We start from the raw sequence: 15,126 nt of genomic DNA on the forward strand, positions 1-15,126 counted from the left end.
GATATCGCCGGTTTTCGTTATTCGCAGTGCCACTGCGAATAGTAGTTAACGCTCTTTTTCATTATTCGAAGTAGTACTGCAAATAGTCTATATCGCTCTTTTTCCTTATTCGCAGTAGTACTGCGAATAGTATATATCGCCCGTTTTCATTATTCGCAGCAGTACTGTGAATAGTATATATCGCCCCTTTTCCTTATTCGCAGCAGTACTGAGAAACGAAAGTAGAAATTGTTAAAGTAGGCCGAATTTTAAATTGAACTTTCTGATCTGAGGTCATGAGAAAATCGTGAAGAGCAAAGGACCAGGGAGTTTGTGGGAACTTAAAAAAAACAGGCCAGTGTTGAGAGGATTTCAACTTTAGCATTCTCACAAAAAGCATGCATGTTTGTTGTAAACTCTTTTCCGCATGTTTGGAAACATAATAAGTTATAGGTCTTGCTACGTTGTGACCATACGTACCTAGACTATCTAGATAGAGTAAAAGTAACACAGGCAAAGGTAAGTCAAAGGAGATATCTAGAACAGTACAAAACTCACTCTAAATAAAAATGCGCTTCTGTAAAAAAAATTTTTATGGTTTAAAATATAAAAAAGTAAAGAAATTTGGGAACAGACACGACGGCCGGGGCGCTGACTGATGTAAGAAATACAGTTCCTTAGCCTTAGGCCCCCTGTTCTGTTGGGAGCAAAAGAAAATGTGTGGTATCTGGCACAGTGACTTGGGCTTGTCTTGCGAAGAAGTCAAAACAATTTTGAGCATGTCAGTGACAACTTGCTTGACTGAAGCCCTTAACCAGTCGGAGCATAGGATAGGTCATCAATGGTGCTTCCCCATTTGCTTGACTCAGAAAAGTGAGTTTGTTTTTGTTTTTAAGGGTTTTACGGCGCTTGCAACACATTTAGGTTATATCAGCGCCAGTAAAAAGGAAGAAAATGGGATAGTAAAAAGTTATAGAAATACAATTAAAGCACCCAAGAAAAAGTAAGACAAAGGGGAACTGAGAACAAATAGGGATCAGATGTAGATTCCAAGAGCATACCACCAATGTACTTAGTTTGAATTCACCTACAAGTCTCATCCAGGCACAAGCACAAAATCCAACAAAGAGGAATACACTCAAATGTTTACATTATACATTCAGAATAAAAATAATAATACATAACAGAGAGATGATTTACAAAAGTGAGTGGAGCAGGCACTTGACTTATGTTGATAATAACAAGAAATGAAGTGAGTAGGAAAGTGCCAGAGGACAACAGAACAAAAATCTCGTGGCGGCGATGGGGGCTCGAACCCGCGACATTACTGGTACAACTCCGCTGGCCGGAGAGATTGTGACTCTACCGTAGTATAAGCTATCCACGACCCAGTCTGGCACTTTCTTACTCACGTCATTTCTTGTTATTATCGCCATTTGACTCTTCCTTGGGCTGTCTTCTCCACCTGCATCCATGTGTATGTAACTGCCTCTCCTTGCTTTCCTCCACTGTGTTTCTTTGCCAACTATTTCTTAGCCTCTGGTCTTCCCCCTTGGGGATGTCAGAGCCTGTCTTATGATAGTTGCAGGTAGGCTGTATGAAATATATATATATATATATATATATATATATATATATATATATATATATATATATATATATTATATATATATATATATATATATATATATATTATATATTATATATATATATTATATTCCTGTTTTACTGATGTGCTGCTTATATTTTAAACAAAAATATTTGTTTTAACGAAAAAGAAACGCATTTTCTTTGACTTACCTACTTTGCCTTTACGTTTTTCTGTTTTTCTGTGTAATGATAAAAAAAAAAACCCATTCTAAATCTTATTGAAATCATATATATGTGATAAATAAGTATTTATATTTATTTATGATCATAAGTAATTTTTCTTTATAATTTTGAAATACTTGCTTGAATTTTTCTTTTTTACGTGAAAGCTTTAAAGTTAGAAAGCTTCACTCTTTCGTTGATCTATGAATAAATTTATGCATAAATATTTTAGAATTTTAGTTTCCTTTCAATCTATTCAAACTGGAACTTTAACTTCCAAATCTTTGTTTGTCTATTTTTTTCAGTTTATTTGACAAGTTCGAGATTGTTGACATCAAATTCAAAGGAGTTTGAGTAAACATCTCCATGCTACAAGCACCAAGTTCAACTCTGTACACATCAATGATATATTGTACAATAAGAATGCTTTAAATTAGATTTTTAAAAAATTGTGATCATGAGGAATGTAATTTGCTCAAAATATTCATTAAGAACTATATCCTTCAACAATTCATTTAGTTATTTATCTCGTCACTGGCGTCCTGTCCACAATGGAATCAGTTACTATTATAGAAGCAACACACCCAGCTCCATTGTAAATCCTGTTTCTGTCTCCGATAAAAAATTGTTTTTCCCCATCTGTTCATCATTCACACTGAAACCTTTGATTCCCAATGGCCTGCACAATGCTCGACATTTTTCAACGACAAAAGTTTTGGACGATGGATCACCACATTTATTGTCGGGTTCCCCTGATCTCATATTTCCCAGTTTTCCTACGATTCAAGCAGCAGAATCATTCATTACTGGGACTCATGACCTGACAGGTTAGTATTTCATGAAGAACCCATAAAAGTTGATTTAACCAAAAATTTAAAAATTGAGCTTTTATATAGTGCAATATCCACTAAATGTGCTCAAAACGCTTTACAAGGGGTCCCTGGCCAACAGCAACATTTAACATTTAGGACGGGACATGATGCCTGTTAGGTGATGTTACAATTTTTTTTGGACAGAGACAACGCTGTTAAAGGCCAAGTACTCATTTTACACCTGAGTACGGTGAGAGAATTTGAGTAAAGAGCCTTCTCCAAGGAATCAACTCTGCGCCAAGCGAGGCTCAAACCCAAGACCTTCCGATCCAAAAGCGAGTGTCATACCACTAGACCACATAGCCGCATAATATAGGTAGTAAGCTTATTTCAAATTCATCATTTCCTTCATTTTTCATTATTTAACTTTTTCAGTCATTTAATTCAGTTTAAATTTTTGCCATGAATAGGGTTGAACTGGGCTTTAATATGGTGCAGATCCGACTGCATGTGCTCAAAGTGCTTTATAACTGGTCCCAAGCCAAAAGCAATCTCAACATGAATGACGAGACATGATTGATCATTGTGAGATGCTATTTATTAATTTTTGACAATAGGGACAATGCTGTTACTGGGCACATACTTATTTTACACTTGAGTGCGGTGAGTGTGTGAATAAAGAGCCTTTTCCAGAGACGCAACTGTGCAACACCCGCAATGACCCATAGGTATGAAAGCATTTATCGTATCACTTGGCCCCAAAATTTCCAGAAAACTGACTTGTTTGAAGGTGGATTTTTTTTTTACCCTTCTATTTTTTTTCTCTATTCAGGTCTTCCTTGGTGGTCTACCATAATAATGTCAGCGTTTGTTCTGCGAACGTTGTTGCCTTTACCTCTCAGTATTTATTCCATGCACAACTCTGTTCGCCTTCAACGATTGCAGCCTGAAATCAAGGAAATTGCACAGGGATTGAGGAAGGAAGTGTCTATGGCCATGCATCAGTTTGGTTGGGACGAGAAGAGGGCAAAGACAGAATTTATCAAAAATGTAAGAGGGAAAGTGTCCATTTGAATATTTTATAACCATACATGGTTATATATGCAGACCTACCTAGTACTACGAAAAAATCGTAGAAATACGAATTTTCGGCTCCAACTAGAGTACTGCATTCGCCTCTTTGACTCAATAAATCTTGTTGAAAAGGAAAGTTTGATGCTTAGAATCTATATATCTACTTAGGAGCATTTTTGGATTTTACTGAAGGCAAATATTATTTCTAAAACTGTTTATAAAGTGACTTTATCTTATTTTCCCACGGGAACTACGAATTTTTGAAATTTAAAGTTGGCAGCTCTGTATAAGTTAACTATTTCTCCGTATCAAAAGTTTTACAAATCTGATATATAATGTGATTCACTGTCATTATATGGTACTAAGCAGTGCTGGTGGTTATCCTCGGATCCGTAGAAATCCGCGATTTTGGAGTCAGAGGAGGAATTCCCCCCCCCCCCCCCCCCCTCCCCCTCCCTCCCCAATCAAATGTACTGGCTGTGAGAAACTTGATGTGTGGTGGAACAAATAGTTGCGGTTTCCCACTCTACAGTAGTTAGCTAGAGTATCAATTATAGTTTATCGACTCAAATGCTCTAAAAGTGGGAGTTAGTGTTGTAAAAATTGGGCTCAAAGGCAATCCTTCAAAAGTTTCTTTTTTTCTCTCTTCATGTCACCATCTGCACACAAATACGTGTAAAAAACAACCTTGTGAGGATGTATTCCCTATTTGTATTTATACTTATATATATATATATATATATATATATATATATATATATATATATATATATATATATATATATATATATATATATATATATATATATATATATATATATATATTAATATATATACTTTTATTCATTTTCTTTTTCCTATTTTTCTCCTAATCGTAGATGAAAAGACACTTAAGAAATTTGTACATCAGAGACAATTGCCACCCGATGAAAGACACAGCCTCGTTTTGGATCAGACTTCCAATATGGGTGAGTGCGTCCTATGCACTTCGAAACATGTCTGTCAGAGCAAGCAACCCACTTCTTGGTATGTAGCATCCTTTCTGCCTCCCCAGACAATCTCTTGAATCTATCTTTTCTGTCTACACAGGCTATCATTTGAATTTATCTTTTGTTTCACAGGCTTTCATTTGAATCTATCTTTTCTGTATACTCAGGCTATCATTTGAATCTATCTTTTGTTTTCACAGGCTATCATTTGAATCTATCTTTTGTTTTCACAGGCTATCATTTGAATCTATCTTTTCTGTCTCCACAGACAATCACTTGAATATGTCTTTTGTCTTCACAGACAATCACTTGAATATGTTTTTTGTCTTCACAGACAATCACTTGAATATGTCTTTTGTCTTCACAGACAATCACTTGAATATGTCTTTTGTCTTCACAGACAATCACTTGAATATGTCTTTTGTCTTCACACAATCACTTGAATATGTTTTTTGTCTTCACAGACAATCACTTGAATCACGGCGTCTAAACTGCACTATAAATTTGACCGTTTAGTTTCCCGCTGTTCCGAGCGCCGACGTAACCTCACCCGACAGGTAACCGGGGTCAACAGCGGTCAGCCGATATCAATTCCCAGAACGTAGATTTGACGTGCATTGGGTGATACCAATGGATGATTTCCGTACCAATTAACCTCACGATCTTCGTGACGATGCAATTCCACCCAAAATGCAAAGAATTCTCGCAGATCTCCTCTTTCCATCGGTCCAATTTTTATTTCAATATCTCCAGTACTTATTCCACAAGCCGTGATTCAAATTCACCTATTTTTCTATAACATTTAAATAAAATTACTTGTAATTACCTCAGGATTCTAAAAAAACGTTGCTATAAACTTCAAATTTTTTTTGGTGTGATTCACAAGGCACAAGTTTTACTACGAAATGAGGTAAGTTTCATTTACTCTTCAGTTTTCATTATTTTGTAATGATTATTTTTCCGCGGTAGGTCAGGTAATAATGATATTACCTCTTTAGCCTTGTTCTTGAAACGTAATATTTCGCTGCGGTTTTATTGTTAATCATATTTTTATTTTTTATTTGTTTCAATGATGAGTTAATTTGATTTTTAAATTGCATAATTTGAATTATCTTGCTAATGTTTAATTTTAAATGACATTGTGTGTTGGGCCTCAACTTAGCTCAACTGCTTGTTAGAATTTTCCTGCCCCCCCCCCCCCCCCCCCTTTCTTTCACCAAATTGGGTGAAGTATTTGGTTTTTCTTTTTCCAAATTTTATGTACGCTGTTATGTATGCATGGATATGAGAAGTAATACAGAGTGTTTTAAAACTCATTTTATTCATTAATTCACTATATCATTGCTTACATCGCTCAGTCAATTTTGAATTTTCTCTTACAGCATGGACCACACAATTGCAAGTCATAACCAAGCAGTGAATTCATTATGTAGGACATGTGGTATGATTTGTTTAACATAGAAATAGAAACGTGCCCGCAAGAAACCATTTAAATGTTCAAATTATTCTAATGACATTCTTTTAGTCTATGGGACTGACACGGCATTGGACAAGCAAGGAGCACACTCATAATTTATGTGTAAAAAGTACACATTATAAAGCACATTGAACACACGACTCATTAGCTTCTTTGTATTTTCTCATTGCCAAGACGCTAATAATAAATAAATCAACCTTGAAACGGGTTGCACTTGCATGTTTGATATCGACAGTAGAATATAACAACAAACTCCAAAACGCAGGAGAGACTTTCAAATCTCATGCACGAGCCACTGACCCTCAGGGATGGTCCTATTGCCTCTGAATTGGACAGAATACCGCATTACACAACAGGCTTACCACAGCAGATCATTCATTGGCAACCACTGCCACAAATACTTACAAGAAAAAGTCTACACTTACAATTATCCAACAAACAAAGAACTGCACCCACGACCCACTCATCATTGACGACGCATGCAGTATTGGATTAATTTTCGACAATATAAACAAGGCCTATAGTCATGTGCACAACTTTATTTCACACACAAAATCAATCAAAGCAGACACAATCCAATATATTCAAAGTGCAATAAAACATTACACGGATACATACAGAAAATATTTTCCAAACAAAATAATCCCAAAACAACACCTCCTTGAGTACCACTGCATACCACACATCACTCAATATAAGTTTAGACTTAGACTTCTTGGAGAACAAGCACAGAGACCTGTCACCAAACAACAGCAAAATTGGGAAAAAAGAGCATCCGGCATTATCAATGATATGAATAAAATGCGATTTGTCATAAACGCAATGCAGTTAAAGACCAGCCCCAAACTACACTGACGAGTTTGAATGCTCGTAGCGGATATATTTTTGTTGAGGAAACATACATTTTTTTGTGAGGAGAAGTATTTACATCTTGTCTTTATAATACATAAAATTCAGACAAATCCATAGCAACGTTTTTTTTCTCTAATTTTTGAAATGTTGCACCCGCTATATTTTTTGTGTAATTTGTTACCGTCCATTGATAACTTATATTGAGAAATCTAGTAATACTATGAAAAAATAAAAAACACACAGTAAAAGTAGAAAATATAAACTTTTATACCAAGTAGTGATATTTCAACTCATTCAATATGGGTGTCTAACAGACAATAAAACAAAACATTGTTAAATTGAGTGAAACGGCAATCCCCGTTAGGTAAATTCCTCTCGGTGATTGACCGCTCACCGTGACCGGGTCAGCAGGTGTCAGGAACGGGATACCGTCTCAACTAAACTGTTGTCGTTGTGTACGCTGTGGAATATGTCTTTTGTCTTCACAGACAATCACTTGAATATGTCTTTTGTCTTCACACAATCACTTGAATATGTTTTTTGTCTTCACAGACAATCACTTGAATCTTATCTTTTCTTTCTTCACAGACAATCACGACTCTTGCCAGTCTCTGTCAACAGAGGGCATGGCCTGGTTTACTGATCTCACATCTGTGGACAGCACTTTGATATTGCCTATTATGATGGGAGCTGTTGTTCTGCTCAATGTTGAGGTAAAATGCAGAAGAAATGAAAAAGTTTGAGAATCTCGTTGGGATTTGTGAATTTATAGATAATGCTAATCTTTTACATTCTTTGTGCAGCTTTGTGGGTTTGTGATATGACACTTGGCTTCTGACCAGTTGCTCTCGAGTTCAATTCTCGTTCTATTTTCTCATTTTTTTCAACCTTTTTATAATTATAAGTACCTAGCTCATACCATCTCTTTTTCTGTAGATAAAAAAAAAATTGTAATAGCGCGTTAGTATGTTGGCTTGGGACCCCTTGTAATACACTTTGATAATTTTTAGTAAGATTTTCCACACATTAAGCTCACATTAAAACAAAAAAAAAAGACTAAACTGATTCAGAGATGACCTTCATTCATTATAGATTTATCAGTTTCTTGACATGTTGAAAATTTTGCCAGGAAAAAAAAAACCTGTCAATTTATCCCTGTCAATATTATTCTTTTTTTCCTTTTCTTACAATTGGAAGCCCTTTCCACTGTTTTTTATTTTTATTTTTTATTTTTATTTTTAATTTTATTTTTAAAAATTGTATTATTTTTTTTTAATTTTGTCAATCATGACTTTTTTTTTCGTTGACAAGACAAATGTATTTGTGTTTATAATTGCAATGTTATACATCTATCTCCAGATTGGTCGAAGTTATGTACTGGAAATGACGACGTACCGCCGGTATCTGACATATGGTTTACGAGGTTTGGCCTTGGTCTTCATCCCTATCAGTTCCACTTTACCATCTGTGAGTTCTTTGTTGTGGATTAGATCTTATACAAAGTAATAATAGCAATCACATATGACACAGTCACATTTGTTTTAAAGTGTATATTATATATATATATTACAAAAATATAATTAATTTTCAATAACAAAATTTCACGATGCACTCTTTCATCCCCCTAATCTTAAACACAAACAGTGGTAACTTCTGGCTCAAGGGGTTCATTTCTAACTTTCATCTTCTACATTTGCCTCCAATTTGTTGATGTAGGCCTATTCAAAAGAAAAAGGCCAAAAATTCATTTTATGGCTTTGTGGTTTGATTATAATAGCTTTTGCAAGATCCAGCAGATTTCACAAAATTAAATTACTTTTAACATATAATAATAATAATAATAATAATAATAATAATAATAATAATAATAATAATAATAATAATAATAAATATATCTTTATTGTCCTAAAAAAAGTGGCAATTTGTCATTTGGTTACACATTTATAACAATATAATATTAACATAGACACACTTACACAGATGCACACTAGTAACATATTAGTCATCGGAAAAAAAAAGAAACAAAAAAATATTTTTGTAGTCATTTATCTATTTATTATCATGTTTTTGGGTGTTCACAGGGCATGGTTTTGTACTGGATCTCATCTGGAATATTCTCAGCCATTCAGACTGTGTTGGTTGACAGATCCCAGACATTCCAGGGTCTAATTGGTATCAAGCCATTGAGTGATAACAACAACAACAACCAGCAGGCAGCCAATGGGTCTAAACAAAATGATCACAAGTCTTGATGATGGGATTATTAAGTATAACTTGTCTACTTATTTAGAAACCTGACGTAGATCGGTGCCTTCATAAGTTCCTATCCTGACAAAAAAAGACCAAAAAAAGTGAAAATACAAGAGAAAATATAAAAATAGTACCTTCCCTTCAATTTAATATTTGCTGAGAAAAGTATATTTGTAGGGTATCTAACACCAATTAACAAATGCAATATAGGATTCATGCATAACAAATTGATGACTAAGCCAAGAGATGACTTACAAGTAAAAAGATTAAAGCTGAATTCATCTTCCGAGTTTCCTATAATGAATTGTATTTTGACCTAAATACTGATTGTCTTGAAATTCGTGTAAACTACAACTATTGAGCAAGTGTGAGAACTAGGGGTGGTAGTATAAATGTTGGAATAATTGTGGCTATATATGTATGCACCACATAGGAACAAGGAGAAATAATCTATCTGGAGAGTGCAGCCATCAGGAATATTCTTTGTTGATTGAGGCGGTCTTGCAGTGAATTTTATAGAATCCTTAATGAAGGGAACATTGTCAGGTGTTTTCACCCATCCAAATTTGTCTGTGACTTCAGCCAGAGGGGTTCAGGATTCCACTTCTTTCGACACAGATACGCTTCAAGATGAAGAAAAATGGAATTCTCGGTGTGGCATATCAAAGTCGTCATCCGAGACGGCCTCAATTCTGGTTGTTTTTGAATTCCTTCAAATTTCGTCCATTGCTGCGACAGATTCCAGATGAGATTCCCTCAATTGAATCGGCCATGGCTGATCAAATTTTGAGGATGAGAACTCGATTGAATTTAAGGAAATTGTAAAAGATGTAAAAGATCCATTTCCATCTGTATAGCTCCTTACATGGGATCGTTACACTAATTAATAATGCTAGAGAAGTGGCCTGTCTGCCGGTGACAGCTCCTCCTGGGGTTTAATAAGACATCAAATAAAAGGCCAAAATGACGATTATTGAGTAAAATCAAAATTAATTAACTGCAATTAGCACCTCCAGCAAAATATCCCTGCTTAAAATATATGATAGTGGAAAAAATGAGGTAAAACGAAGAATTTCTAAAATTCTGAAAAAAATTAAAGAATACAGTTACTTACATCAAAAAACAGTAACATTGAGTTTTGTTATCCTTAAATAAAAAATAACGTAGTAACATTTTTAGTGGTTTGAACTCAAAATGTTGTAATTTCTATGAAATACCGTGTGATTCGTGACAACTATCACAGATCTTCCACCATCATCCATCACAGCATTACACATCTTACAAACAGCTTTGTTAGTCGTGTGAATCTTCTGGATGTTGTCACTTATTTTTGCCTCAAACTCCATCACATTGTAACATTGTAACAGGAAATGCTCGGTAGAAAAATGTTCAAATTTATTTATAAAGATTTTCATATCAGGGCAATAGAAATAAAAAAAGGATAGTCGATACGCAGGTAATAAGATCTGCGACATGCACAGTTCACAAAGGTCATTTGTCCCTAGGTTCTCCATCTTCAAGAGTCACTATTAGTCTATTTTATATTATTTTATTTCGCTCATTCCTATCACAATAGTAATAGTTATAATTGTCTGCTTTATGGTCAATGGTCCTCACTAGTTCTATTTTAGCATTGTATTAGTCGCGACTGCTACAGTCGAACTAACACGAATCCACTCTCGTCTTCTATAAAAGCTTTTTGGGTGCCGATCAATCCAGGCTTTGGTACTGTTCCAAGTCAAAAAATTGTTGGGCATAATGGTTGATCTCAGTTCTGAGGGTTTGCCAAAAGTTGTCGTCAAAGATCATCATCATTGCCTTTTTCACCCTGGGTCAGGGTATAGGCCCGTCTGTGTTTCTGTAACAATGAGTTTTATGGAAGGGATGTTAACCCTTCGACAACCCCCAACCTGGAGGACCAGGTGACTCAAAAAGGGGGAGTCACACACCATTAGTCGCCTTTTACGACTTGCTGGCTTGGCGTTGGGCTATTCTTGACCCTCTCAGTTGAAGTACCTCGGACACCACACAGGAACAAGGAAAAATAATCTATCGGGAGAGTGCAGCCATCAGGAATATTCTTTGTTGATTTAGGCGGTCTTGCAGTGAATTTTATAGAATCCTTAATGAATGGAACATTGTCGGGTGTTTTCACCCATCCAAATTTGTCTGTGACTTCAGCCAGAGGGGTTCAGGATTCCACTTCTTTCGACACAGATACGCTTCAAGATAAAGAAAAATGGAATTCTTGGTGTGGCATATCAAAGTCGTCATCTGAGATGGCCTCAATTCTGGTTGTTTTTGAATTTCTTCAAATTTCGTCCATTGCTGCGACAGATTCCAGATGAGATTCTCTCAATTGAATCGGCCATGGCTGATCAAATTTTGAGGATGAGAACTCGATTGAATTTAAGGAAGTTGTGAAAGATGTAAAAGATCCATTTCCATCTGTATAGCACCTTACATGGGATCAATTAAATATAAGCTAAAATGATGGTGTTATGAAAGGAAGAACATCAGTGTAGGCCGATTTATTTGAAATCCTTTGTGTCGTGCTGTATTTCCTCCTTTTCAGCTATTTTTCCTACTTTTTGGTAATACTAAATTGGGATCTCTGGTTAACAATTCAATTAACTCATAAAGCTCTACATTATCTAAGCGGGTGGTTGGATGGGAGCATCACCCTTGAATCATATACCTATGATGTTCGCATGGGTGTACGATCCGATAGTGATGTCGTTTCTTCTTCTCTTTACTAGCCTATCCTGCTTCTTTGGTTTGTGATTGTATTTTTGACAGGGGATTTTTTTTTCCTGTAAATCCTCTGCCTGTTTGTTCTTGGTTATTTATAATTTAGCTTATGATATCTTTAGGTTATGATTTTGATTGACATTTGTACTATTTTTGTTAGATTGCTTGTTTTTTTGTTTCAGCGGTCTCTCATATAACCTCAATTGTGTTGGAAGAGACCTAAAGCAACAAACAAACAAAAAAAAACATTATCTAAAATTGATAGTTAGAATGATTTCTTATTACTAAACGATTTAACGGCTTGAACACCAATTACCACCACATCACAACAATATATGTGAATATAAGAAATATATAACTTCTCACCGAACATAGACACAATACAATTGATTGGAATATGCATGTGTCAGGTGGCTAGAGCTCATTACAATATTGTAACACTTGTCATAGAAATGCTGGGCCTTTCATTTTACTGGTTATAACATAACCCAAACAGAATATTCCCTAGTCAAGTAACGTAGCCCAAACAGAATATTTCCTGGTCAAGTAACTTAGCCCAAACAGAATATTCCCTTGCCAACACACAGGCCATATAGTTGTGACTTTCTTATCAGACCTGAAGTTTAAGCGGCAATAAATTGAAAGCTATAAACAAAATTTGGCTATTTCTGCCTCTCATAATTCATACATAGTATAACTCAAATAACAACACAATCAGAAGTCTTCTTATTGCTGAGAAATATTGTTTGAAATTTCAAGATTGTTATTCTTCGTCAATCAGCATTTATGTCACTTTTACAATCTGCTGCATTTAATACACTTGTGCATGAAATTCTCATAATGCTTCGAACTTCGGTTTTATCTTCATTTAACCTCAACTGATCACCATTTTTCCATCAGATTGAGGATGTGTCATGGCGGTCTGGTAATTTGGTGGGAGTCTTAGGTGTCCAGTACGACGATGATGAGAGGGAGAACTTGACCATAGGTTATATACTTCTCCCTCTTGTGAGTGTGGATGCGAGAAAAGTCCTTGATGTCAAAGGTCACGGCTGCGTCGAGGATAACCGTTGAATTGTCGCCGCATCTCACCAGAAGATCCGGCTGGAGTCTGGCAGTTCCTCCCCACCTCCTCCAAATTTCTGCCGTTCATGAGCACTCGTGCCATCCATCGATCGAGGGTGGCGTCATGGTTCAGGGTGTAGTGTAGACGGGACTGTATCCTCCTGATGATGGAACATATGGAAGGATAACAGATTATTAACACAATGAATATAAGTATATCTCATAAAATGTGGATGGAACATATGGAATGATAGATTATTAAATACAATGAATATAAGTATATCTCTGCGAACAAGTGGGGCTACATATCTAAGACAATTTACATGCGAATCATAATAACTATTAATTAGAAATAAAAACTTACATTTCTGGTGCGTTAAGTTCTAAAATGTGAGGACAATCCAGTATAGGAAAAACCATGGGCTATAACCCGAAACTTCCAAGAAAATATAGAAAGATATTTTAAATATGCAGTTAAAACTGCCTAGATGAAAATTGAGAGGGTTAAAACCTTCACTTTCAACGTTTGGAGAGAGACTGACCAAGATGTTGAGTCAGTTTACCCATACTCATTAAAGGCGCGAAAATGTTATATCAATACACACCATAAATACCAATAATAATGACGATCGTGGAAGTAATTAAAAATAACAAGTTATGACAATAAAGTAGCGGGTGACGACTACTGACAAAGAGTGACAACATGGCAACGAGAAATACAAAACAATCAATAAAAACAATTCTGGTCAAACCAGAACAGGCAGATCACTGCGTTGGCCTGAAAGCAAATGTACTGTCATAAGTGGCTCGATATGTGAAGATTGCCTTTTCTTTTTGCCACTTAGGACAATCTTTTGAATATGCAGCATGTTTGCCTTGGCAGCTCAGACAAAGGTTCTGTTTGCAGTTTTCCTCATTGTGGTCTTCGTTTGCCACAGGGGGGAACATGCAGATTTGCAATGACTTTGTTGTTTTGTGGCCATATGGGTGATAGTTAAAACTTGCACAAAGGTCCTGTTTGCAGTTTTCCTCATTGTGGTCTTCTTTTGCCACAGGGGGGAACATGCAGATTTGCATTTTCTGTGTTTGTTGTTTTGTGGCCATGTGGGTGACAGTTAAAACTTGCACAAAGGTCCTGTTTGCAGTTTTCCTCATTGTGGTCTTCTTTGCCACACTGGGGACATGCAGATTTGCAGTAGCAGTTTGTTATTTTGTGTCCATATGGGTGACAGTTAAAACTTGCCTTGGCAGCTCAAAGGTCCTGTTTGCAGTTTTCCTCATTGTGGTCTTCTTTGCCACAGGGGGGAACATGCAGATTTACAATAACAGTTTATTTTGTGTCCATACGGATGACAGTTAAAACTTGCCTTGGCAGCTCAGACAAAGGTCCTGTCATTGTGGTCTTCTTTGCCACAGGGGGGAACATGCAGTTTTACAATAGCAGTTTATTTTTTGGCCATATGGATGACAGTTAACTTGCCTTGCTTGGCAGCTCAGACAAAGGTCCTGTCATTGTGGTCTTCTTTGCCACAGGGGGGAACATGCAGTTTTACAATAGCAGTTTATTTTTTGGCCATATGGATGACAGTTAACTTGCCTTGCTTGGCAGCTCAGACAACAAGGGTCCACTTTGCAGTTTTCTTCATTGTGGTATTCTTTGCCACAGCGGGGACATGCAGCTTTACGGCAGCAGTTTATCTCTGTATGGCCATACCGTGGCAGTTGAAGCATCTCGTGGGGTTTGGGATGCAAGGTCGAACCTCCAAGTTGAGGTATTCAATTTTCAGTCTCGATTGAGGTCTTGGTCTGTCGAAAGTCAGGATCCAGGTGTTTGTCTGGATGGTACTGTTCCCAAGGCGGATGCTAACCCAATGCCCTCCAGTTCATCAACCATCTCCTGCTCTGAACGGCTTACCAGATCTATGGTTTTTATGACACCCTTTGGGGTTGTTAAGGCTCCTGTGTGTTGAGGCCATGTTTAAGTTCGATGGTGGTAATTTAATTTTACATATAAATGTAGAAAGACTGAACAAACACTGCTTCTCTTTTGGAGGGAACACAACAA

At 36.3% G+C, this 15,126-nt stretch overlaps 1 protein-coding gene across 1 annotated transcript in view; it reads left to right on the forward strand.

Annotated features, from left to right (window-relative positions):
- Window positions 1–178: 178 nt before the first annotated feature.
- The window catches only part of LOC144972336 (cytochrome c oxidase assembly protein COX18, mitochondrial-like), a 16,473-nt gene continuing 1,525 nt past the window's right edge, over window positions 179–15,126 (forward strand). Inside the window, exons 1-7 of the mRNA XM_078913432.1 lie at window positions 179–498; window positions 2,097–2,618; window positions 3,436–3,653; window positions 4,556–4,703; window positions 7,584–7,708; window positions 8,355–8,462; window positions 9,077–15,126. The exon at window positions 9,077–15,126 is cut by the window's right edge and continues 1,525 nt beyond it. Of these exons, the coding sequence (XP_078769558.1) occupies window positions 2,249–2,618; window positions 3,436–3,653; window positions 4,556–4,703; window positions 7,584–7,708; window positions 8,355–8,462; window positions 9,077–9,247 (1,140 nt within the window). The 5' untranslated portion in view covers window positions 179–498; window positions 2,097–2,248 and the 3' untranslated portion in view covers window positions 9,248–15,126. The remainder of the gene's footprint in view (window positions 499–2,096; window positions 2,619–3,435; window positions 3,654–4,555; window positions 4,704–7,583; window positions 7,709–8,354; window positions 8,463–9,076) is intronic.

Source organism: Berghia stephanieae, chromosome 5 (assembly GCF_034508935.2).
Source record: "Berghia stephanieae isolate SIO BIC M18660-M18661 chromosome 5, UCSD_Bste_1.3, whole genome shotgun sequence".
Classification (NCBI taxonomy): Eukaryota; Metazoa; Mollusca; class Gastropoda; order Nudibranchia; family Aeolidiidae; genus Berghia; species Berghia stephanieae.